This window comes from Crocodylus siamensis, chromosome 15 (genome assembly GCF_052110815.1).
Source record: "Crocodylus siamensis isolate JL-2025a chromosome 15, ASM5211081v1, whole genome shotgun sequence".
NCBI classification, from domain to species: Eukaryota; Metazoa; Chordata; order Crocodylia; family Crocodylidae; genus Crocodylus; species Crocodylus siamensis.
Window position 1 is genome coordinate 38467254 of NC_143409.1, and position 23108 is coordinate 38490361.

Genomic DNA, 23108 nt, shown 5'->3' on the forward strand with positions numbered 1-23108 from the left:
ACTGTCAACCTTAAAAATGTCTTGTGAACTACCTTGACTTTTATTAGAACCATAGATGGACACACTATCATGTATATGTTAATTTATACAACCATAAACAGGTAATTCCCTTCTATCTAGGGGTCAGAAATGACACAATATGATTCTAGTATGTTTAAAGGTTAGATACAGGATTAGGAATAAACTGTGAGGCTTAACCTACTGCCCTAGTATCTGGTGTTGAAGATGCAACCATCTTTCAGGGAGCCAAGTCTGGGACCAGCAGCACTTGTCCCTAGTTCTGGTTCCAGTTATGGTAATCACTCTGATGTGGTACTGTGGAGAGAAGTGGAGCAATCAAGTACAGCTTCGTTCATGATTTACTGAGAAGAAGATCTCATTAGCTGAAATGGGTAGTGTCATGTGAATGTAACTGTCTTGCTTCCACCCCCTGACCTGAAAGCAGCTTAACACATTCCCACAATGCACAGCAGGATTTTGCGGGACCTTCTCAGCAGATGCAGTAGGATGCTTCCTGGTGTCGGTCAGACCTAAGTTTTAAAATTTAGGACAAAAGTCCAATTTCAGAGCATCCTCAGAGTCTCCAGACCACAGCCTTTAAATGTGGGACTATCTTAGAGAATCCAGCCTGCTTGGTTGCTTTTGGCACTGAAGCTTGTAAAATATTATTAGTAAATCAGTGTTTCCCAGATTTGCAGTAAGCTCTTCCAGAAGCCAGGGTTCAGAGGAAGCAATAATTAATGTACTCCCCTTTCCATATAGCCATTCATTGGTCTAGTAGTTTGACTGGCTACTGCCTCTTACCACGAGGAGGAACAGGAGAGAATCAGGGAGAGTGCATAAGTCATGGCCGACCCTGCTTTTCTCTCATTGAATTCAGTGGGAGTTCTGGCATGTAAGGAATGCAGGGTTTTGCTCAAAAGCTGCAGTGAGCTCAGAGGTGGGTGGCTGCAAGTTTTAAATTTGTGTCTGGAGATGAGGGTTCTGCACAGTGCGTTAAGTGTGCATAAAGTTGTTTCAGAGACAGAAAACGAGCACATCTATATTTCACACTAAATCACACCTATAACTCATTGTGCTGTACAGGACAACAGTGAAATGAGATTTAAAATGTGAACAATCAGTTCAACATTATGAAAAATAGTGTATATATAATATGTATGTATGTAATAAACAAGCTTTGGATGGCAAACAAGTTTCAGAAGTTCCTTTGCATGGTTATATTCAACTCTTACATTTAGCTTATTGTCATCCTTATTGCCTTCAAAATTCAGAACAGGAGCCTCTTTTTGAGCTATTGAAGTAGAAGCAAGGATCTGCATATATATATCTTTTTAGTACTCCTGTCAAACAGGCAAATATTTATAGCCATGTACTTCTATGTTTCTTTGAGCAAGGAGTTCAGAAGACCATGATCCTGAGATGTTTTCTTTGGAACTGGGTCTGTGCATAGACCAAACTTCTGAATTCCAGCTGAATTTAGCTTTGAGTTTCTCAAATTGAGTTGCCAACACAAATTGTACCCAGAGAAAGGAGACCACTTTTGGAAAAGTTAATATCCTCAAGGTTATACTGCCTGTGCTTATGGTTTGTTTTTTCTTCTCTAGGTCATCATCAAAATGGAGTGATAAAAACCACGCCGTTTATACCACATCCCCAAGTTCCAGCAAATCAGCGAGCCGGTCAGAAGAATCTGTATACAAGCATGGCATGCCCACCTTTACCACGGCCACTTTCAGGGGGATCAGGCAAAATTTCACATCAGCCACAAAGCCTGGATTTCCTCAAGGTGCCAGATCAAGGAGTTGCTGGGTAAGGTTTTACTAATGCACATTAGATTTTAGTAGAGGAGGGAATCTGATCCTGTTAGATGATCTAATATCATGGTGGAGGATGCACATTAATAGTACTTAAGCCAAATAGGCAATTAGAATTGTTAATTACTTTGGGGAAGTTACCTATTAGTGAATCAAAACTGAGATACACATTTCTCAGTATTTCCTTCATAATTTACTGGATTAGTGATGTCTTGTACATGATGCAGATAAGACAGTACCAAACTACATTTGCTAACACTTGAGCTGATATGATTAAAGTACTAAAGAAAAACAATGAAGTGATTTCCAGGTTACTTTTGGTGTCAAATGTAAAAGAAACAGCTCAGAATTGCTTTTTTCCCCCTATAATCAGTTACTATGACAACTATGTATGCTCTAGGGAAACATTTCCTTTGCTTTACCATGTTGCTGAGGTTTATGAGCTAAAATCAATAAGAGAAAGAGTTTGTTTGTTGCCAGTTAATAATAAGCCCTTCCAAATAATGCAAGTCGTTATCCAAACTCAGCTTGTTGGCTGGTGACTACTGATGGCCTATGGCAGTGGGTACCAACCTTTTTGCTGGGAGAGCCACAAATTAGCTCTGCATCCTTCCTGAGTGTCCCTTCGAATCCCCTTCCCCAGCCCAATCTGCTGCTCTGCTTTCTGCTCCCTCCCTTGTGCTCCTTGCCTGATCTGCTACTCTGTCTTCTGCTCCCTGGCCTATCTGACGCTGTGCTACCTGTCCTCCCTGATCTGCAATGTACCCCACCTGGAGGCTGCCTGTACCATTTGTGGCACTTGTGCCAGAGTTTGGCCACCCCTTGCCTATGAGCTGTACCTGCTTCCCACTGGAAAGGTGTCAGTATCACCAGCCCCACAACTGGCAAAGAGAAAGAGCAGAGAGACCAGGGGCTAAATGTGCCCTGGAAAATGAACTGTGTTCTCCACTGTACATGGACTCCCCAGGTCATGGCTGAAATGTCAGTCCAGCCTGGGACAAGCAAGCTTAGCAGTTTCTCAGGCTGTCGCTGTCATATGGATCTACAAATGATTTCAGGCTCCAGGATAACCATCTAGTACTTCCCTAAGTACTACAGCCTCTTAATGTAATATATAAAGGCAATATACGTACAGTCATGGCAATCTAACACAGTCATTATTACACTACTGCATAAAAAATCCTCCTTTCTAACTGAGATTTCTCTTCTGTTTTTGTAGATTAGCAGAGTTTTGCTTTAGTGGGAATTTGGATGCCACTTAATTGTCAGACTCAAAAGCTGTTGCATATTCAGTTATTTGAGAAAAACACTGTTCATCTTACATTAGCAATTCTCACTTCTTGCATTTAGCTCCTTATCCAGTATAGCGAGGGAAAGGGTTTCACCAAGGATCCAGATTCATTTCATTTGGCTGAGATCTTCCAGAATACAGTATAATAGGGTAAATGTGGCTTGCATGGGTAAAAGTAAAATCTGCTCTGAAGTCAGGATTAATTATGCTTACGGATAGTTTTTGATTCAGGCTTCACTTTGCAGGCGGTGACCTATTAAAATAAACAGACATTGAGTACACCCTGCTGGTGTCTTGCTGATTAAAATAGGTGTGTACTGATCATCATTCTGTTTCGCCCCATGCGACACGTGATGCTCACTTAAAACAGGTGAGGGCAGAAGCAAGCTTTGTTCAGCTGAGGGCTCCATTGGCAACTTTCCAACACCCAGAGGTTAGGCCCAAATTATAAAAAAGAAAGCTATTGTAAGCATCCCAATCTTTAGCGTGACTGAATGAGGCTCAGATACTACACCATCAAAGATCACCATTCAGAATAACAACACAGAGCATCATATTATGGGATTATTTTTAATACAGCTAACTTCTGTATTAAGATAAGGAGCAATCACAGGAAACATCTGATCATACACTGATAGGTTTTCTGGTGGTGTTACAGCAGGGGTAGGCAAAATGCGGCCTGGGGGCTGGATGTGGCCCGCAGGGCCCCTACAAAATTAGGAAATTAATATTATTCTGCCCTGGGCTGACTGTCATGTGGCCCTCGATGTCTTGCCGAAACTCAGTAAGCGGCCTTCTGCCCAAAATAATTGCCCGCCCCTGTGTTACAGTGTGGGGCACCCTATCTCGAGAATACCTCTGACCTGCATTCTCTGCCTGTTTCTTCTGTTCATTGCAGCTCTTGCAAGGAATCTGTATTGCCCCATCCTTTCCTTCAGGCAAAGGCTTTTTATGATTTCACTGGTAAATACTCCAGAACTGGCATATTTTGGATGACTGCACCTAGACCTTCTGGCCCAGTGCCAGGCTGAAGTTCCATCATGATCCAAAGCGGGTCAGAGATTGCGTAGCTTACAATTCCCCGGAGAGAACGGCACAGAGAACAAGACCACTGTTTTCCAGAGTGGAACTGGCTGTTGCTTCATTGACTCTCACCTCGGGAAGGGGATGTACTGTCATTTTTTTTGATTGCCATCATAGTCAATTTCTTTTCACCTCATCTACTTCCTGGCTTCTCTTTCCCCAAACAGTCCTTTGAGTGGATACTTAATCTCTCTCCCAAGTGGGAGAAGTCATCTAGCCAGACCCACCACAGCAAAAAGCCAGCTGGCAGCAATTAGCTTATGTTGCACCACTGCTCCAAGTGACTCACTGCTGAGTCTAAGCCCTCACTGACCACAGCAGCTGGATCCCAAGTATCGCCCAAAGGTGGAGAAGGAGGTTGAAGTAAAAACAAAGTCACCACCATACAAGGAAGTCTGCTAGAGGAGGGCTGGATTTCTCAAGGAGGCTCGGAAGGTCCTATGTTAATAGCAGTCTTTCTGCTCCATCCCACACCTGCCACACTTATGAAGTCACACAGCTGTGTTAACATCAGCATTTCCTTTGCTACTCTATAAGCCGATTTTTAAAACTCGGCCATAACATTTTTCTGCTGGGCTGTAATTGTTCGGCCAAGTTTTTAACCTGATAGTGAGTCACTTTGCCAGATATATCAGTTTATGTACTAAAAATACTTTGGCAGAAATACTGATTTGCCCAGTCTCTAGTCATCTGTTCACTGTGACATCCCATCACATTTGCCTTCAGTCTGGGGCATCATCCAGGGAGTGGCTTCCAATTCACTCCTCTCAAATTCAAGTCAAATGTCTAATGCAACATATTCTTCAGAGGGTAGACAAATGTTTTACTTCTTTCTTCTGTACCAGGTGGTCTCCTGGCACAGCATCTTCACTTCATCTGGATCTAATGCTCCTTAAAGTTGGTGTAGTACAGTACCTACCCATCTGGTGTCAGCCTTACAGAAAAGCAACCAATCTTCGCAATACAGAGATCTCAGTGGATGCCTGGATAACTTGCCATAGACCCTCCCATCACACACACACACACACACACGCACGAAAATGGTTTTCTTCTTGTAGCTTGGCATCCCTTTTTTCAGTGCAGCTTTGGTTACCATGTGGTAAGGCTTAGCACAGTATTTACATAGCTCTTTCCCTTAGCCAAGTAATTTATGAACTAATTAATCCTCACAGTATGAAAGGAGAGAAAAAAAGGCACGAAAATAATTTTGGTATAAGACTCATCAAAAACTGTAAGCATATAGAGAGCTGATGGACTTTCTAAGCCTAGGAGCATGGAATGAAAATCATATATTCCTGTTGCCCAATTTTGAATATTTTGATGGTATGGTATTGTTTTTATTTGTCCCCCTCAGCCCATACTGGGAATAATCTAGATTGCCCCAGCTCAGACAATGCAAAGATTTTTCTTGTTTTTTCTGACAACTGTATGGATTCAGGGTAAGTAGAGAAATCACAAGCAGCTACAGCAGTAATGGCATCCAGAGCACATAGGAAGAACCCATACCCTGTCTGTGAAAGGCAGGCTGAGATGAGGTTCCAAATGGGGGGAGAAGGGGAGAATTCCTGGAATAAGTGACACTGCTGGATCGGAGAATAAAGTATGCTCAGACCGTGAAAGAATCAAGAATTCCAGCATGTACCATAGATGCTGTACCAGTAGGAGCTCTGTAGGCGTCTGTAGACAGATTTATGTTCAGTAAGAAGCCAGGGAAGGTCTCTGAGAGAGCAAGGCATGACTAAATTCTTTGATTCCTGGGGAGATTGCTTTAGTCTTTTTGCAAGTTTATAGCAAGCCAAAATTATAAATAGCATTGCAATAACAGTCTGGCAGTTAAAATGGGAGGGTGGGGCATATCCACAGACACAAAGGTCTGCAATATTATTTCATATGCTATGGCAGTAAAACAAAATTTTAATCTATGGGCTGTCTGATTCCTAGCTGTGCTGGATGGACCCTGCAGAACAGGATTGCTCCATCACAAATCAGCTGGTAAAAGAGACAATTTGTTTTGTACATAACTCACATTGCACTATTGTGGTTGTATCTAGAATAGAGTGTTGAGTCCAATATCCTGCAAACCCATAGTGGAAATTTCTCATTGTCTGGAGGAATTATAGATGATAACAGCAGCTTCAGTTAAACTTGAGAATTAACAGTCAATAATTTAGTTTCATGCCTTTTTAACAATGAGAAGTACTTCGGTAGCCTGAAAACAGAGAAATATAAAAAGTGCCCTATAAAAAGAAGAAGAACCCTGGGGGAGAAGAGCTTGTGAGTTTGTTATAGCCTGAGATACATTTCTGCCTTTTTAACACAGCAAATTCTGAACAATCAGCACACTTTACTATTCTTACCCTTGTCTATACCCAAACTGCCCCCTTCCTCTATGACAGCTGTATGCATTTCCAAGCCACATCTTATGATCCGAGATCTTTGCAGTAAAGACCACTGCACTGCAGCACCTTCCACTACATCCTCTCAAAAAGTTGTGATACTATGTGGTAGAAGGGGGGGGGGCGGGGGGGCGGCAGGGAAGCGTCCCACAGCAAGCAAAGCAAAGAACTACTCCCTAAACCCAGGCCTTTAATTCCTGTGCAGATACTATATGGGAATTTTTGCCAACACAAGGCAGTTTCTTGTATTAAACCAAGAATTGTGTGTAATACTGGTATCATAGCAGTCATTGAAAACATCCACCCAGAGTCTGTCTGCTCTCTGTGCTAGAGGATCACATCTAATGATGAGCAACTCCATCTGCTGGTGACCATGAAAGGTTTTCTTACACTGTCATCCTCTAACATGCTTTTTTGGCTCTGTGCTGCTGGTTAATCTTTTAACGTGATGGCTATTCTGCTGATGCACTTTTCCCAGGCCTGCCTCACCTCTATCAGAATTTTTTGTAAATATAAAAAGAAGAAATCAGCTTTGCATCTCTCACTCAGAACAAAGGAAAATCTTGTTGACCCTTATGACCCAACCTGCAAAGCTGTAGATTTCATTTAATACTATATAGCCAAGGTGTAAAATGCCCTGCTTGTGTTTGACAACAACCTGTTAATTACAGCATGACAACTCCCCTTACCATGTAAAACCCTGGGCAGCGGGTGCTGAGATGAAAACTGCAGGGGAGAATCTCAGAGAAAGTGTTGAGGTTTTTTTTAGTTTTATTTCTAATTATTCCTTACAGTGGGGATGGAGGATTGTCTGCCTACAGAGTAGAAACCAACCTCCTTTTACCAGCATCATCTAAGAATTATGTGGATTCCCTGGGAAATACATGCACACATGGGTATTGAATCATCTAGATCTGACTAGGGATGTCTGCTCATTCAAAGTTTTAAACCAGCAGTACAAATCACAGCTGCTTTAGAAGACTCACTGGCTGTGAAAGAAACTGTCACTTTTTGGATGGGTGTCCAGAGCATTTAACCTATTGCGCGTTTCTGGAACATACAGTAAACAGTTGCTCTCCTAATGTGATATTAGTAAAGCTTTGGGCAGTTTCAGAACAGCTTTAACAGAACATTTCATACCTCAGATCGTCAGTTGCTCAAAGAAGCTGCAAGCAATTGTTTAAGCTACAGTCCAGCTCAACAGCTGCTTAAAATTCCCACTATGCATCAAATAATAAGAAGCCTTAGTCTTGCCTACCGTCAGGATGATTATTTGCTACAGCTGAGGAATCAGGCACATCACTTGGTTCACGGTTCCAAGGAAACCATTTGGATCTAGCAGGCATGTCTTTGCACTTCTATTTTCTTTTCTACCACTCAAAGGTGGCTAGATCTTCTTCCTCTTCCTCCTTGTCATTAGCACAGGTCTCCATCTGTGGTTGTGTGAACAGCTAGAAAGAAACACCTGTGTGCTGGCAGCCAGCTGCCAGAATAGCTGTCACACGTCCATTGAAGTTTTCACATATCTTGATTTTTCTGAGGCTGCAACAGGGCTTGCAGGACTTGATGGCCTCAGAAATCCATTCAGGGCTGAAACAATGTCTGATGGCTTTAGTATCTGATGCGGAGCTTGGGGTAGTCATCATTTTTCTTACTGCTGGAATCCAGAGCTTATTGTTTCTTCTCTATCAGTTGCTGGGCAGCACACCTCATACTCCATTCAAAGAAGAGCAAATGTGTACATTAAACATACATGCAAAGTCTGTTGAAGCACCACTATTCATTTCCACTGTTAATGCACTTTAAAGGCTGAGCCTACTTTCCTGTCGGGCCTCACAAATACAAGTGATGGCTCAGGGGAATTAGACCCTCTTCAGCTGCACTTTTATTTAAATTTCAGTTCCAAGAGCCCTTTCCCTCCTGCACAGGTTTCCAACAGGAAATCAATCTTCAGGAACAGAAGTAGTTACAAACTTCATTTTTATCCACGAAAAACTTTAGTCATCAGCTGCATGTGTGAATTCCCAGCAACATTAACAGCAGCTACAGGCACTCATGTAGGGGAGAAAACCCCCCACATTTTCTCTACTCTGTGATTGGTCACAGAAAGCAAATGTAAAACCACAAGAGGGAAGATTGTCCAGTGTTATATTAGCTCTTTATCTCATGGGAACAAAAGATGAGGGAAAGGCCCAGAGAGAGAGGGGTCAGGCTGCAAAGGTCTCTCTTGAACATCATCTTTCTAGTTCATTATCTCTGTATTCAACACTAATGATCCTTTTCACCAAGTTAAACAAAATACTAGCACAGGCTTTTGGAGAGCTGCTCTTTCACAAATATTTCATTCCCAATTATGCATTATAATATTTCTAGCAGACAAACAATGGCAGGGCAGCTGCATATTTAGTGGCTCCAAGCCTCAGATGTGTGGTAACACAGTTACATTTTATCTGAAGCATCACTTTGTGCAGCAGCAAGAGTTCCAGTTTTATCACATCTGTAATGGCTAAGATGTTACTGGCATAAGGGGTAAACCCACCAATTCTAGAATATTAACCCCCTCCTGCTAACACCCAGCCTGCCTCCATGATGTCTCAGCTAGCTATTCCTCCAATCCCTGGCTGTGACCAGACCCAAGCAAATGGTTCTTGTTAATCAAACCACTCTTGCTGCTGCATCTGTGCAAACCAGTTCCCTGTTCACAGCCCATTCAGAATTTCTAGACCTGTAAATGAAGGCCCTATACCCAAGATAAAGCCATAGAAAATCTTGGTTTGAGACTGTTATTAATGGTGCAATGCTTTAATACTGCCCAGAAGCAGTTGTGAGCTAGGGCTATAGATCCCCAGTCCTACCACTACTCCACCTTTATAAAAGAACCTCTTTCTAGGTCAACAGATTTAAAGGGCAATCTAAATGGGTAGATCTGCACTTCAAATACAGTTGGGTTTTTTTTTTTTTTTACTGGTGGAGCTAACCTAGTGAATGAACATTAGACAAGGGCCGGGTGCTAGTGCAGGAGGGTTGGACGAGTTAATGCCCTTAGAGTGAACGACTGCTCTGTCAATCTTTTTTTCCCCCCCCACTCCTGCAGCATTCGCAGGCAGACATCAAGCCGGCCCCCACCAGCTGGAGGGAGACCCAAACCACAGCCAAAACCCAAGCCTCAGGTACCACAGTGCAGGGCACTATATGCTTACGATGCTCAGGACACAGATGAACTTAGCTTTAATGCCAATGATGTAATCGATATAATCAAGGAAGGTATGTAAACGGAGTGGGCTTGGGGGGTTTTTGGGGTGGGGGTTCAAAGTATCCTAGGTTCAAAGATGTCTCCATAACCGCTATTGGGACTATCCAACCAGCAGCCTGTGAGCTGCACAAGGCCAATCCCCAGTAGTTAACCTGTCAACCCTGGCCTCCCAGTCCAGATATTGCTTCCCCCCACCCTCCCTTCTACATGTTGCTGCTGCCACTACCAGTCTCTGAGCTCCTCTGCCCTGCAGCTTCTGCTTTTTGCCCCCATCCAGGGGGTGATGTGAGGCAGCTCACAGAGCCTGTGATAGAGAGGCTGGATAACCCAATGCAGGGTGGGAGCTACAGCTCAGTAGGGGGGTGGTGGGTTACATAGGACACTGGAGCTTCCTGGCATAATGTAGTGGAAGCAAGGGAGGCACACCTACCATGTAACATATCCAGTAAGCTTGTTCATGGATTACCAGGAAATCCCCATCATACACCCTCATGCCAGAGCGGTCCTTCCAAATGATGATACATTAGCATCCCAGTAGGAGTGCTGAATTCAGCCATCCTGTTTAGGAAGCATGCTGCTGTAGTCTTACACTTGCCTCCAGGGTCTATCATAGCTACATCACGTCAACTGAAAACAAATCATTTAAATCCTGCCCTCTGTCCTTCCCATCTACCATGATACCAAGGAAAGATAAAGCCTTTTAATGAACTTGAAAGATAAATAAAACCAGGCTCTCCAAGCTTGGAGATGCATATGGAAGAGTTGTACCTGTCTTTCTAAAAGAATGCTGAAGGTGTTATTGCTTGTTCTGTCGCAGATCCCTCTGGCTGGTGGACAGGGCGATTACGAGGCAAGCAAGGATTGTTCCCCAACAACTACGTGACCAAGATATAAAAGGACTGAGGATTTATTAAATACAGGATGGCATGAAGCTATCAGTGACTGAGATGCAGGAAGTTTCCCACCCACCCCATTTTTCTCAGAGGCCTGTAATTCTTAGCAGCATCTTCTCCAGTGGAGTTGTGTACAAGCAGGAAAGAGTCACTCTGTTTACTGTCCATAAGATTAATTGTGCAACTCCATGCCTCAAACATAAGTGTGGATGTACTGACCAAGAAGTTATTTATTCTATTTAAACCTCTTTCTAACATAGACTGAACAGAGGTGTGCGCTCAAACCTTGTTTTTCCTGAAATTACAAGGTGCTTTGCAATCTGGGACCAGGGACTTCAGAAGGGTTGTATAATTAAGTGCCTTTCGTTGAATATCAGTAGTTTCTTTCTTATAATTGAAGAGAGCATTATATGCACATTCCTCTGATACCAGTCATTTTGAGGAACACAAAGTATGCTGCTACATGTCAAAGATTTAGGATTGTTTTAGGTATCACAGCAATGGTATATTTAAAGTAATTGTGTACAGATGTAATAGAGCTCATTTACTATTTGCCAGTAATGTCTAGGGACTCCAAGAAAAGGCACTGCAGAAGAGAAGAAAGCAGTACTGTACACTAAACAACATTGCCTTGATTTATATTAGAATATGGCTGGCCCATGTTGGATTTGTTTAATGCTGTACCTGTTACAGGAAGCATCTCTTTACCTTGAGCTGTACATTTGTAGAAGCAGATCATATACTGTATATAAAAAAATTCTAATATTGTAGAAATATATATGAATGTATAATGTAGTATCTCACTGTACTTAACCATAAAAGTAGATTGACTAGAAGTTTTGTGCCAGGTACTTACAAGTAAAATATGCACTACTCATGTTCAATGATAAAAAAAAAAAAAAAAAAAAAAGTCAGTGTTAAAGCTTTTAAGCCCAGTTACCTCCCCCACCATTTAAAAATAGCTGTTGCTTATCATGCAGGTTAATCAGTATCTGTACTTTTTGTTCTGAAGTGCCATAAATAAAGAGAGACACAGGAACCTGTGACCTGGAGTTGGTTGGCTTGTTTGTTGCAATTTGTTGTTTTCTGGGCATTTGCACAAGCAAATCTCATTCCAGAGTGTTAAAGGCTCCTAGCATGCCATGTTCAGAGAAGGGGAAGCAGAGAAAGGGCAAATCCACCCAGCCACACCCCAGTCTGAAAACAGACTTCTGGGAAGAGGCAAGTATAATGCATAAATCACATGAGCATCATCTACAGCATGGAGCAGCTAAAACAGATGCTCGGCACAAGAATTCTTAAGTACCAACCTACACTTCAAGAACTTATAGCAGGCTGCCATCTACCTTTTGAGGTACCCATGGTTTTAAAACATGAAGAGGTCCTACACATCTACCCTCCAACTTCTCATGCACTTAAGTAAGCCCAATCAGGCTGTGTCCAAATGAGTGCAGACATTTGGGAAAAACTGCACCTCAAGCTATGGACAAGCAAAACTCGTGACAAGGGTGCTGTGAAACTGTGTCCGTCTTGGGGCACTTGGGGGTGGCTACTGCAGGCCTGGCCGCTAAGGTACTGTGTTACCAGTTACCAATTAATCATGATTCAGTCAGGAACCAGCTCAATACACAGTACCTAGCTACTACATAACTTCATAAGCATGTATCAACACCTACAAAACTAGACAGACTAAGGACAGGAAATAATCAATATAGACAATCAACTGCCCCAAGACAGAGATAGTTGCACAAGCAACCATGGCACAAGTTTTGTCCATCTGTCAGCAGCTAGAGGTGCAGGGCCCCAGAACTGCTCTGCACCGATCTCCTCCACAGCTGGCAAGCATCGTGGCCTCAGCAGAGGCCACCACCCCTGCAGTTTTCAGCCCACTGCGCCTGAACACACACCTATTTTCTACCTTGTAATGGAGGGAAAAAAAGTTAAAGCTATTCATTTTGGAAGGCAAGACAACCTCAAGACCAGTTCAAGCATTTTATCCACAGTTTTACTGATTGAGATGAAAAGCACCAGCATCCCAATTCATGTTTCCACCATCCAGCTTGTGAAATATTAACTGTCTGCAGCATTGCTAGGCCCTTTTTACTAGCACACATTAGAAGAGAACTTGTGAGTTCAGGACAGTTATTAACACCTAGTTTCTTTGGGGTAACTTCTACCGTAAAAAAAAATTCCTAAACCTTCAGAGAGAAGATAAAATCTGGAAGTTCATCTGCTAGAAGAGGCAAAAGTAATTAGTGGTACAACAGAGATTCTCAGCAGAGCCAGTAGCTTCCCTTTCAACTTTCAGTTCACTTTCACCTGTCCACACACCTTCCCTCCCAAATAGTGTAGACAAAGTAGTCTGAAGTAGATTGAAGAATAAATTATGTTAATGCACCTCATGAAAGAGAGAGAATAAATTTTTTTTTTTTAAACATATGAAGAGCCTTCATTCTCACTACTCTCCAGAAGTGACTTATAGTTAACAGATATTTTGGAGTCTTGTCAGGGGAAGAACCTAATCACAAGTGACAGCTGATCTGTTTGCCTCCAGTACAGTGCTATTTAGCATGTCAAGCCCAGTGATGTGAAGAGTGTGATCTACCAGTACAACTTCTGCATGTCTGACTTCACTGCAGAAATCCCTGCATGAGCTATATAGTTGAGAGAGTAGAACAGTCAGAGGTAAACTGCCTGCAGTACTCAAATGAATGAGTCAGTCAGCTATTTGAGTAAAAAGGGTAAGCAGCAGGTCTGATTTCTGACCTCAGCTTTATTTTAAAGGAGCCACTGTCTCTACTCATTAAAGTTACTGGCTAGCAGGAGAAAAGGCACTCTATGTGACTGCCTGCTACACTATAATGCAAGTCACAAGTAAAGTTGCTTAGAGCTACAGCAAGAAGTTGAACCTTGGTACAACTGACTAATGAAAATCCTTGCGCTTTAAAATTGTCAGCTTGCTAGTTTGGGGGCTTTTTTTTGTAAACAGCACAAAGAGGAGCAATATTTTTAATAAAGGAGCTTTATTTTTAGATATACACATGTATCACAGGGCAAAGTTTAAAAAGTCTGCTTTCAGAGTGAATCTGAAGCATCTATCAAAACAGAAGAGATATGTACAAAAGCAGCAGTTCTGCCTCAGTAGGCAAGTTGACAAAAGTGCATGGAACAAGAATTTGCTACCTAAGGTTATCCCAGTACAGATGCAGCTAGGTCCTTGATTATTTTGCTGTTCAGTTGGGGAAGTGTACTGATCTTCATGAGTTTGCTGCTTGCATACTTGTTCTTTACAGCCTGCAAGAATGAGAGGAACAACACTGTCTACATAAATGGACTGCAATATTTTGTGCCATGCTAATGCAACAGAGCTTCAAGATGGAGACTACAAGGTGTACAGGGAGGCAACAATAAAAAGCAAGGTCTTAGCCAAGCGGAAGCAACTCTATACCATAAATCTGTCACAGGATATTATTCTTCGAAATGCATGCTCTTTGATTATCAGGAAATGAAAGTAGGTACTCCCAACAGTATAGGAATAGGAGGAGTTAAAAAGTGACCAATACTTACAACATATTTTGTTAGATTCCCATTTACTTTGACTACATTCTTGGCCATATGCTGCATGATTAGGAATAGACTCTCTTCTGCATACCCAGTGTAGTACTGCTGTTTTATTCCCTGCAATACAAGATGGCCAGAGTGCTGACTGCCCAATCATCCACGGAGGAGAGGCAGGGCAGTTATATTCAGTACAATTCCAAACCCACAACTACAAAAGAAGCTGAAGAGACTATCCCCACCATAGCAAGGAGCACGTCAGATACTTTAGTCCAAGAACTGCAGACCAGAGCTCAAGAACCTGTTCTCAGCTCCCAGTCCAGGTGCAAAACTACTCTCCTTTAAAGCAGCGTTGAAAGTCACAGGATGATCATCACTACAGAACTTTTACTGGAACAGGGTAAAGTCTTTATGTATTAGACTAGAGGTAGGCAACACTGGCACAGGTGCCAGAGCATGGCATGCAAAGGCATTTTGCTTGGTGCAAATGCCTCAGGACAGATAGTGGGGAAGGGGCTGAAGCCGTGTTGCCGCAACAAAGATTAGCCCCTTAGCAGCTCCCCCACCATCTGCCACTGGCATGCCAACTTCTCACAAATTGAGGTTTAGGGCAGTACCAAAAGTTTCCCACAAATGTTGGTGACCACTGTACTAGACCATCTGTGGTATCAAGGCACAGGGTAGTCAGTGATGAAAGTAAATCTTTGCAATCCCCAAGAACCTGAATGTTTGATTAAGGGGCAACTGCCAAGTCACCAGTGTAAATATTTAAGAAAGCCAAAGTCAGCAATTTCTGAAGTGGGACTCAAGACAATTAAATAGCTCACTGGCTGTTAGGTCTTGCTATCAAGTTGTCTCCTGGTTCACCTGGACAACCTTCAATACAAGGCAAATACTCCAGACATATGATCTTCTAGTTGAGTTAACTGCAGGGCAGGCAAAAATGGAAAAAAAAAAAGTGGTGGTAGTTACCTGCCTGGCATAGCCTTTATGCAAAGTAGCAGAACTACTCATGTAATGGACCTGCAATTACTGAGAGGCCTGAACATTTTGGGTGCATAAAAACAAACAAAGCTGTACTGAGATGCAGTAGCACCCTATAGGTACCACTGCATTTATATTAGTCCTTCAGCCATTTGTAATGCTGGTCAAGGCCTGTAATACTGGAACTCAGTCTGTATTAAGAATGGTTCTTCCACAGACCTTGATCAAAAGTGGAATATTAACAAACTTACCCATTTGGCTTGACCCAGAACCTGCTGAGACAAGCACAAAGCAGCAGCTGCTATCTCTGAAGGATGATGGTGCACCATATCGTAGTCCACAAGTGTTAGCTCCATTAGGTATTTTGCTAGTGTATGCTGCTCAGCATCAGCCTGCCAGATAGTAGTTGTTAGTGTGTGAAGCATCACTTCTTCAGCTGCAGAATGATGCAGGCTTTACAGTGTGTGGGGTAGAATTTCAAAAGGATTAAAAGTTAAGCACCATCTGCTTTCTTAATTCAAGTTCCTATGGCTTAGAGGACTATGAAGAGCTAGTTTATAGGGCTGTGTGAAGCTTTGGTCCCCAGTTCAATTTGGCAGCCAAATCTTCGAATCAAAAATTTAAAAATCAGGAGACCCTTTAATCTCACCGAATCAATTTGGAAAAATTCAGACAGACAGACACAGTTTTAAATGTTTTTTCTAGATGCCTCAAGATACCAGGTGGTTTGTCAATGCTGCGATGCTAGGGTGGATGGAACGTTCCACAGGAGTGTGGGGAGCTCCCTAGCATGCTTGGCAGCAGACCCAGAAGTGGACCAGAAGCACTTCTGGGCCCACTAATGAAGCCCCCCCCCCTCCCCCAGTACACCTGGGAGTGTGTCTGGTCCACTTCCGAGTCTGCTGCCGAGTGAGTGAAGGGGGCTCCCCAGTGCCTGTGGGACACTCCATCCACCCCAGCATCGCAGCATTGATGAGCCGCCTGGTACCTTGAGGTATGTAGAAAATAAAATATTTTAAAGCTGTGTCTATGTCCAAATCGCTGATTTTCCAATTCAGTATCGAATTTTCAGATTTGGATCTCGGCCAAATAATAAAATAAATAAATCGGGGACAGTGATCCGAATCGACTCGCCACCGAATCCAAATCTAATATGGCCTGCTTTGCACACCCATACTGGTTTATGCCACTTCCTCACGGAGGAGAGAAACCATGCTCTTGCTCAGTACCTAACAGCAAGAAAGTGAGACTGTGCAGCTGGCTTGGCATGACCTCGAGTACACATCTCAGTACTATTCATGCTTCAGCCACTCCAAGTCAGATTGTTGGACCCTAGAAATAAAAGGTTAGCCAAAGAGCAATGAGAAAGATATGCTTCTTCGTAGTGGCCCTGGATGGAGACAGCGTAGACACTGCCTTTTGAATATGGTGCACTTTTGAGCGTGGCAGCTGCAGTTTATCCTACCCTGGATTCCATGAGAAGGGAGACTTGGGTTCAGCATCTCTTCTAGGTTAGAAACTAAAACCCAATTCACATTTTTATGTTAAAAAGCATCAGAAGGGTTACTGTACTGCAGCAAACAACATATGGCTAGGTTTAAAACAAAAATCACATCTGGTGTGGGAGTTTCACTGTCCAAGTCTGTTTTTGTTTTTGTTCTGTTCTGTTCATCTTGGGCAAAGAATGGAGGGCTGGATTTAAAAAGGAGGGCTTAGGAACCAGTGCTGCAACACATTAGTTGCATTAGAGGGTGCCAGATCTTAAACTCGCTCCCTGACTTCTGGCTGTGTACGAAATGCAAGACTAGAGCTCTCTAGGCTCCCCCATGCACTATAAAAAAGGGACACCCTGCCAATACAGATTGCATCTAGATTCAGCAGGGAACTATCTACCATTACATGGAAGTCCCTAAGCATTTAAGGGAAAAAAAAAAAAAAAAAAAAAAAATGGTCAGAGGCCTGTTCCAATCTGGCCTGAAATGCCCAGAAGACACTGAGGTATTACTAAGGTATTTTACCTAGTACAGCTTCAGTTATCTTGTTTTCTTCAGTTAACAAGATAAGGAACTGATGCAGCTACCACCAGAACTAGCTCCCATAAATGAGGCAATGTGCAATCTATTATCTAAAACTATTCTGCAATTCAGTGTTTGAGCCACTATTTCTTTCATAAAAAACAATTAACCGCTGCCACATACCAAGCAGCATTCTGCTATACATGCTCTCTAATCCACCCTCTTTAAATCCTCCCTTTAAAGCTATTTTACTCTGGCATCTCTCAAGTCCAGAAGAGGGCTTGAAAAGACACTGTCCAACCAAAATAGCTACCTTGAAATCCAGCATGAATAATTGCGTCAAGTTAAAATTGGGCCAAGCACATACCTCACCAGCTTTTGATGCTCTCCGTAAGAAATGGAGTGGAAGGGGACGCCCCAGGTCAAAGTTCAGTTCTCTAAGAATTGTCACCTCCATTTCTCTGATCTGAGCAGTAGTGTAGGCATTATCAGTGATATAAACAAAGTCTGCGATGTCAGGACAGAATATCTCTTCATATTTTGAAGCTAGAAACAGCGCTGTCACACCAGCCAATTGAAGTCTGTTCCGGGAAACTAGGCGACTCTGGGCACAATAAAGAGACAAACTTCAGGTTTTTCATTATGATAGAGCATATTTTGCATAAATGTATAGTCTCAAGACTAAAGCAAGGCTATGTTCTTTCCTGCAACGTGCACTTATTGCAACTTATTGTCAAAAGTGCTCCTTAAGCACACAGTACTGTGTCCTGGAACTAGCTAAGTCCCCTTGCATTGAAGGGGAAAGAGCAGTCCTTTGACAGCTGTTTCCCCTTCACTGTTTTTGGCACAGTGGAATGGAGTTCAGTTAAGTTACTAAATGGATAGAGGAGATAAGAGATAGCATTCATTTCAGTAGTTTATACACTGAATAAATTTGCAGGCAACTGAAACCCAGAACCCATTTGAAAAGTTTGGTCTTGTTCAGTGTTTAAGTAAGAGTCATTAAATGGATTCTCCAGATCCACATTTATGTTATAAAGCGTCATATTTCAGACACTTACTTGTAAGAAACGGTCCATAATGCCAACACACATATACAGGGTTTCCTGCAAAAGCTGGAATCTTGAGTGGACTTGAATAAGCCAGTCAACTAAGATTGCACGCATGCGCCCATTGATCTCCTTCCCGTCAAGATAGCGTGAACGCACTGGCTGCTGCAACTGTTCGGAGAAATAAGCATTCGGTCTAACACATGGGTAAGCTTAAATGCATTTGCAGTTGTAAAAAAAAAATGTAAGCATCCATACCTCAAGTTGCCTTAGATATAGATAGATTTCCTTTACGTAGTCACTACAAAGCTGAGGGTTTTCCCAGTCGTCAGCATCAATGTCTTCAACATTGCTGAGCAGTACATCAGAAAAAGCCTGGCACAGATCCTCTTCTTTCATGGATATGTCCATAGGGGTTGGAGACATAATCTATTTGATACGTCAGTCATTAAAACCCACACATTGTGCAACAGATGTAAAGTCCATACTGCTTCAGTAACTGGACATGTTTTTAAGCCTTTTTTTTTTTTAAATATAAAAAGTAAGCTCATAGTATTAGCCCACAACTTCTGCCACAGTGGTACATAGACATCATCTTGAACCATAAGGACTTCGTCTATGTATAGGAGTCATTTAATGATCTTTACATTTGATTTGCAGGTTGTCTTTCTTTGTTTGCTTGTGTTAATTAATAAAAAAATTAATCCATTAACAAAATATAACTTTTAGCTCTCCTGTATCCTCTTCCTCCCCTTACTAGGAGTAATAAGCCAACATATGGATCTCTGGGCTTGCAATAGGGACACTGGTTTCTCTGAAAGGGGCAAATGGTACACTTCCAACCTAGGAAGAGGCAGGCTCCAAGTCTAAAGCCAGAGAACAACAATAAAAAAAAAACAACAACAACAAACAGTTTCCTCCTACCTTTGGAACACTGGCTTCCTTCAGTGGTTTCATCACAGCTACAGGTTTTGGTTGTGCTGTTACATTTGTTGACTTGCTACCTCCTTTGGAGGCCTTTATGGATGCTTTTAAGCTTTCTGTTTTCTATTAAACAGAAAAAAGCCACACATATCAAACCCTATTAATAGAGGTGCATTGATACATCAGTCCCATATCAGATTTGCACCAATACAGGAGAAGCTGACAGCATCAGAAATCAGCCTTTTTGCTCGATGTGGCTGATAAATGCCCCATACATGCACAAAGCTGCAGCATACACGTGGCCAGGAGCACAGCCTAGCAGCCTGGAAAGCAATGTCAGGCTGGTAAGTCTGGTGTGGGGGGGAAGAAAGGGGTGTGTGGGGACAGATAGGGACCCCCCCCATGGTGAGGGAGAGAGTGGGGCAGGCGCTGCTCAGGTCAGGCTGGGGTGTGGGCTGGAACCATGAGCAGCTTGTCTGGAGGATGCAAGGGGGTTGCTCCCACCAACTTTGGGAGGAGACAGAGGGAGCGTGCACCCAGATCAGCATACAGGGCAGGACAGGCTGCCAGAGCTGGGGGCTGCACTGGGATCTTCCCAGTGACAGGGCTAGGAGAGGGTTATGGCAATTATTGGGGTGGTTGCAGCTCCCCTCCCCATGCTGCTACCCTCCCCAAGCACAGCTTGGCACAGCCCCACCCTGGAAGCACCCAGCATAACTCCCACGCAGATTCCCCTCCCCCCCAGCCCTCCGGGGTGCATGTAGAGCAGGAGCTGCCCCTCCACCCATGCCTCCTGGACATGCTGCAGCTCCCTCCCGTGTCCTGCCCCATTCCCTCACCATGGGGGCCTTGCTCTGGACCCCCTTCCACCACAACAGACTTACCAGCCTGACACTGGTCTCCAAGCTGCTCAGCTATGTATTGAAATCAGATTGGTATCAGCCAATATGGCTCCTTAAAAATCTGCTGCTAGTATCAGCCAAAAAAAGTCTCTACGGGTTCATTAACTATAAGCCAATGCTTTTCCAGACATAGGAGTTTAAAGTGCTTTACCTTAGCTACATGTGCTCCTCTGGTTGTAACTTTGTTTCCAATCTCTTCCAAAGCAGTTCTTTTGCCAGGCATTTGGCTTTTATCTTTGTTGATTCCTATCATAGCATTCTCCACCCCCCTTGTAACCTAGAAGAGAGCATGAATTCACAATAGGCAAATCCCAGAAGATCTGCAGTTGCCATCTCTTCCGCAGCGGTCACCCATTAGAGTCCTTTCACTAGCAGTACACGCTGCTGCACCACGTCCTTTCCCCAGCACATCTCACGCTTGGAGATGAAACAAAACCCTGCAGGCTGAGATCATGTAATTATGGGGAGCCTGGTTAAACTGCAGGACCGGGCGGGAGCGCCGCCGCGACCCCCGAGCCGCACCGCGGCGGGAGGCCCGCGGCTCCGGGGTTTCGCAGCAGCCGGAGGCGACCCCGCGCTCGGAGGGGAATGGCTATGTGTGCGGACGGAAGGTGGGGGAGGCTGAGCTTAATGCCCGGAGCTGCGGCCCCGCGCCCGCGGGAAGAAGCAGCCGAGAGGTGCGGAGTAAGGGACGCGCCACCGCCGGCCCTCGGGGCAGCGCAGGGTGGGTCCAGCCCCGTCACCAGGCGCCGGCTGGGCCCCCCCGGGGCAGCACTCACCGCGGGGCGCCGGCTGAGCGCCATAGGGCCGGGCAGAAGAGCAGACACAGGAGCGGACCGGGGCGCTCGGAGCTGCAGCCGCTTAGGCACTCGTCAGCAGCAGGACTACTCCTCGCGCCGCCCGCGGGTTCAAATGCAGCCCCGCCCGCCTGCCATTGGACAGCTTCGTACAATGCCTGCACCTGATTGGCTGCCCGCCGGGCCTGCCCCATGCGTTGCTATGGCGATGACCCTCGGACCGGAAGGAGCCGGAGGCTTCCGCGGGGTTGCGCTTGGCTCTTTAAAAGAGGCCCCAGGGGGTCAAGACGGCCGCGCAGGGGCTGCTGGGAGCTGCGGCGCCCCGCCCCCTCCCCCAGGCGCGGAGCAGGACTGCAGCAATGCGCGTGCGCGCGGAGCCCTGCAGCCCGGGGGTGCTGCGCGGCGCTTCCCCTTCGGGTCTCTGGCTGCACGGTGCGCCGGCAGGACCGAGCTGTGTCCCTGCGTGTTCCCCGTGTTTTAAATGGTAAATCCTCTAGGTCTGGTGTTTTCCACCCAGAAACACCCTGGCAGAGAAGGGGCTAGAAGCAGGAAGCGGGGTTCTCCACCGGCCACGGGAAAAAGTGGGAAAGTGCTGATTTTCTCTTTTTAAGGAGAAAAACGCTCCTTTAAAGGAAAACAGCACCGGAAACAGTAGGCTTCCCCTTGCAGGCTGGCGAGTCCCGAGGGAGCTGGAGGCGCGCGGGGCAGCACGAGCCCAGCTCCCCCAGGGAAGGGGGAGCGCGGATCGAGGCCCCCATGGGGAGGGAGCTGGGCGTGAGGGGCTGCCCATCCCGGGTGCTTCGTGGGCCCTGGGCAGGGAGCTGCAGTCCCCCCAGCCCTGCTGGTGTCCCCTGCACCTGACCTGTGGCCTGCACTGGGCAGCACGAGACCAGCTCCCTGCGGGGGGCTGCGGCTCCTGCGTGAGGGGCAGTAGCATAGGCAGTAGGGCTGGGCGAAGCTTTGGGTGCCAGTTTGATTCGGAGGAGATCCAGCCCAATTCAGTAGCCAGATCTCTGAATTGGGAGACAAAGAAAAAGGTCTGAATCTATTTGGAGATTCAGGCAGTCCCCACTCACTGCTGCAGGGAGCAGGACCGGACTCCATGCTGGAAAGTAGGGCACCACTGGGGGGGGACCCACGTGGGCCCATCCCCTGCCTGCTCCCTTGAGCACCCCCCCATGGCTGCCCCAGCTCTTGGTTTGTTTGTTTTTTAAGCCGTGCACTCACTAGCTTCTGCCAGGGGCAGAGGGGGCAGTCACTGCTGCCCCCCACTGTCCCATGCTGTGTGGTAGGCTCTACCATGAGCCCCCATCCCCCACCCGCTCTCCCAGCCCTGCTCATAACTGCCCTGCCCACCCCAGCTCCTGCTTCTTTAAAAAAAAAACCCATGCTCCTCACAGCAGAGTCCTCCATGCAGCAAGGGGCAACAGGGATCACCTCCCCTGCCAGGCACCAGTGGGTGAGTGCAGGGCTTATTATTATTATTTATTTTTAAGAGCCAGGTGGCTGGGGCTGGGCAAGGCAGCCATTGAGTGCTGGGAGAGAAGGTGGGGGGGATGGGGCCCATTTGATTTGGCAGTGGCCAGATCAATTCAGGACACCAAATCAAGTCACTGTCCCCCAAATCAGTTGAATCCAAAGCAAATACTAACTGCTTCACACAGGCCTAATGGGCAGGGCACCAGCATATAAGGGCTGTTCAGTGCCACAAAGCAAGGGGGGGGGGTGGAACAGCTGCAGCTGGACCCTAGGTATTTAGCATTTATTTTATTATAGTGATTGAGGCACTGGTAGGCTTCCAAACTGCTTTAAAATTGTAACTAAATAAAACATTGTGTTCAGCTGATACCTTTCTCTCTCTATATATATAGTGGCATTTCATTTTGATTGCAGAAAAGCATAGATTTGGGGGTTTTATCAGAGAATCTGTGATTTTTAAACAGAATCCTTGGTAATAAGGTTTTAAGTGCAGGCTTTTTTAATTCCTTGCTATGGAGCTCTATAGCTAACCTTTCTAGTGTGGTCCATGCTTTGTTAAACATGTTTGTTCTGTCCCTGTCCCTTCATTTTAATAGGTTTTCTTTAAATAAGCCCATCTTCCTCAGAAGACTGCCATACTGCTGGTCTTGCAGAGCCCTGGCCTTGC

The 23108-nt window shown here is 44.8% G+C and overlaps 2 protein-coding genes across 3 annotated transcripts in view; one reads left to right on the plus strand and one right to left on the minus strand.

Moving 5' to 3' along the window:
* MYO1E (myosin IE) overlaps positions 1–11804 on the plus strand; it is a 171478-nt gene extending 159674 nt beyond the window's left edge. Inside the window, exons 26-28 of one of the 2 annotated variants that reach the window (XM_090030180.1) lie at positions 1608–1812; positions 9682–9851; positions 10658–11804. In XM_090030180.1, the coding sequence (XP_089886306.1) occupies positions 1608–1812; positions 9682–9851; positions 10658–10734 (452 nt within the window). In that variant the 3' untranslated portion in view covers positions 10735–11804. Of the gene's footprint in view, positions 1–1607; positions 1813–4006; positions 6702–9681; positions 9852–10657 lie in introns of those variants that run through there. The other variant, XM_090030181.1, reaches the window with a different exon arrangement.
* A 1933-nt stretch (positions 11805–13737) lies between these two features.
* Positions 13738–21100, minus strand: CCNB2 (cyclin B2). The gene is made up of 9 exons (XM_090029405.1): positions 20945–21100; positions 20317–20442; positions 19264–19386; positions 18598–18768; positions 18352–18510; positions 17658–17894; positions 15527–15667; positions 14301–14411; positions 13738–14027 (listed from the first exon to the last, which is right to left on the minus strand). Exons 1-9 carry the CDS (start codon positions 20966–20968, stop codon positions 13923–13925), a joined length of 1197 nt encoding a protein of 398 aa, XP_089885531.1. The 5' UTR covers positions 20969–21100; the 3' UTR covers positions 13738–13922.
* Positions 21101–23108: the final 2008 nt, after the last annotated feature.

Bases quoted from the DNA above. Each gene is read 5' to 3' on its own strand.
- CCNB2 (XM_090029405.1), bottom strand. From the start codon at position 20,968: ATGGCGCTCAGCCGGCGCCCCGCG. The intron at 20,443-20,944 runs GTGAGTGCTGCC...GCTCTCTTCTAG, and splicing joins CGCTCAGCCGGCGCCCCGCG to GTTACAAGGGGGGTGGAGAA. The intron at 18,769-19,263 runs GTAGGAGGAAAC...CGTATCAAATAG, and splicing joins AGGAAGCCAGTGTTCCAAAG to ATTATGTCTCCAACCCCTAT.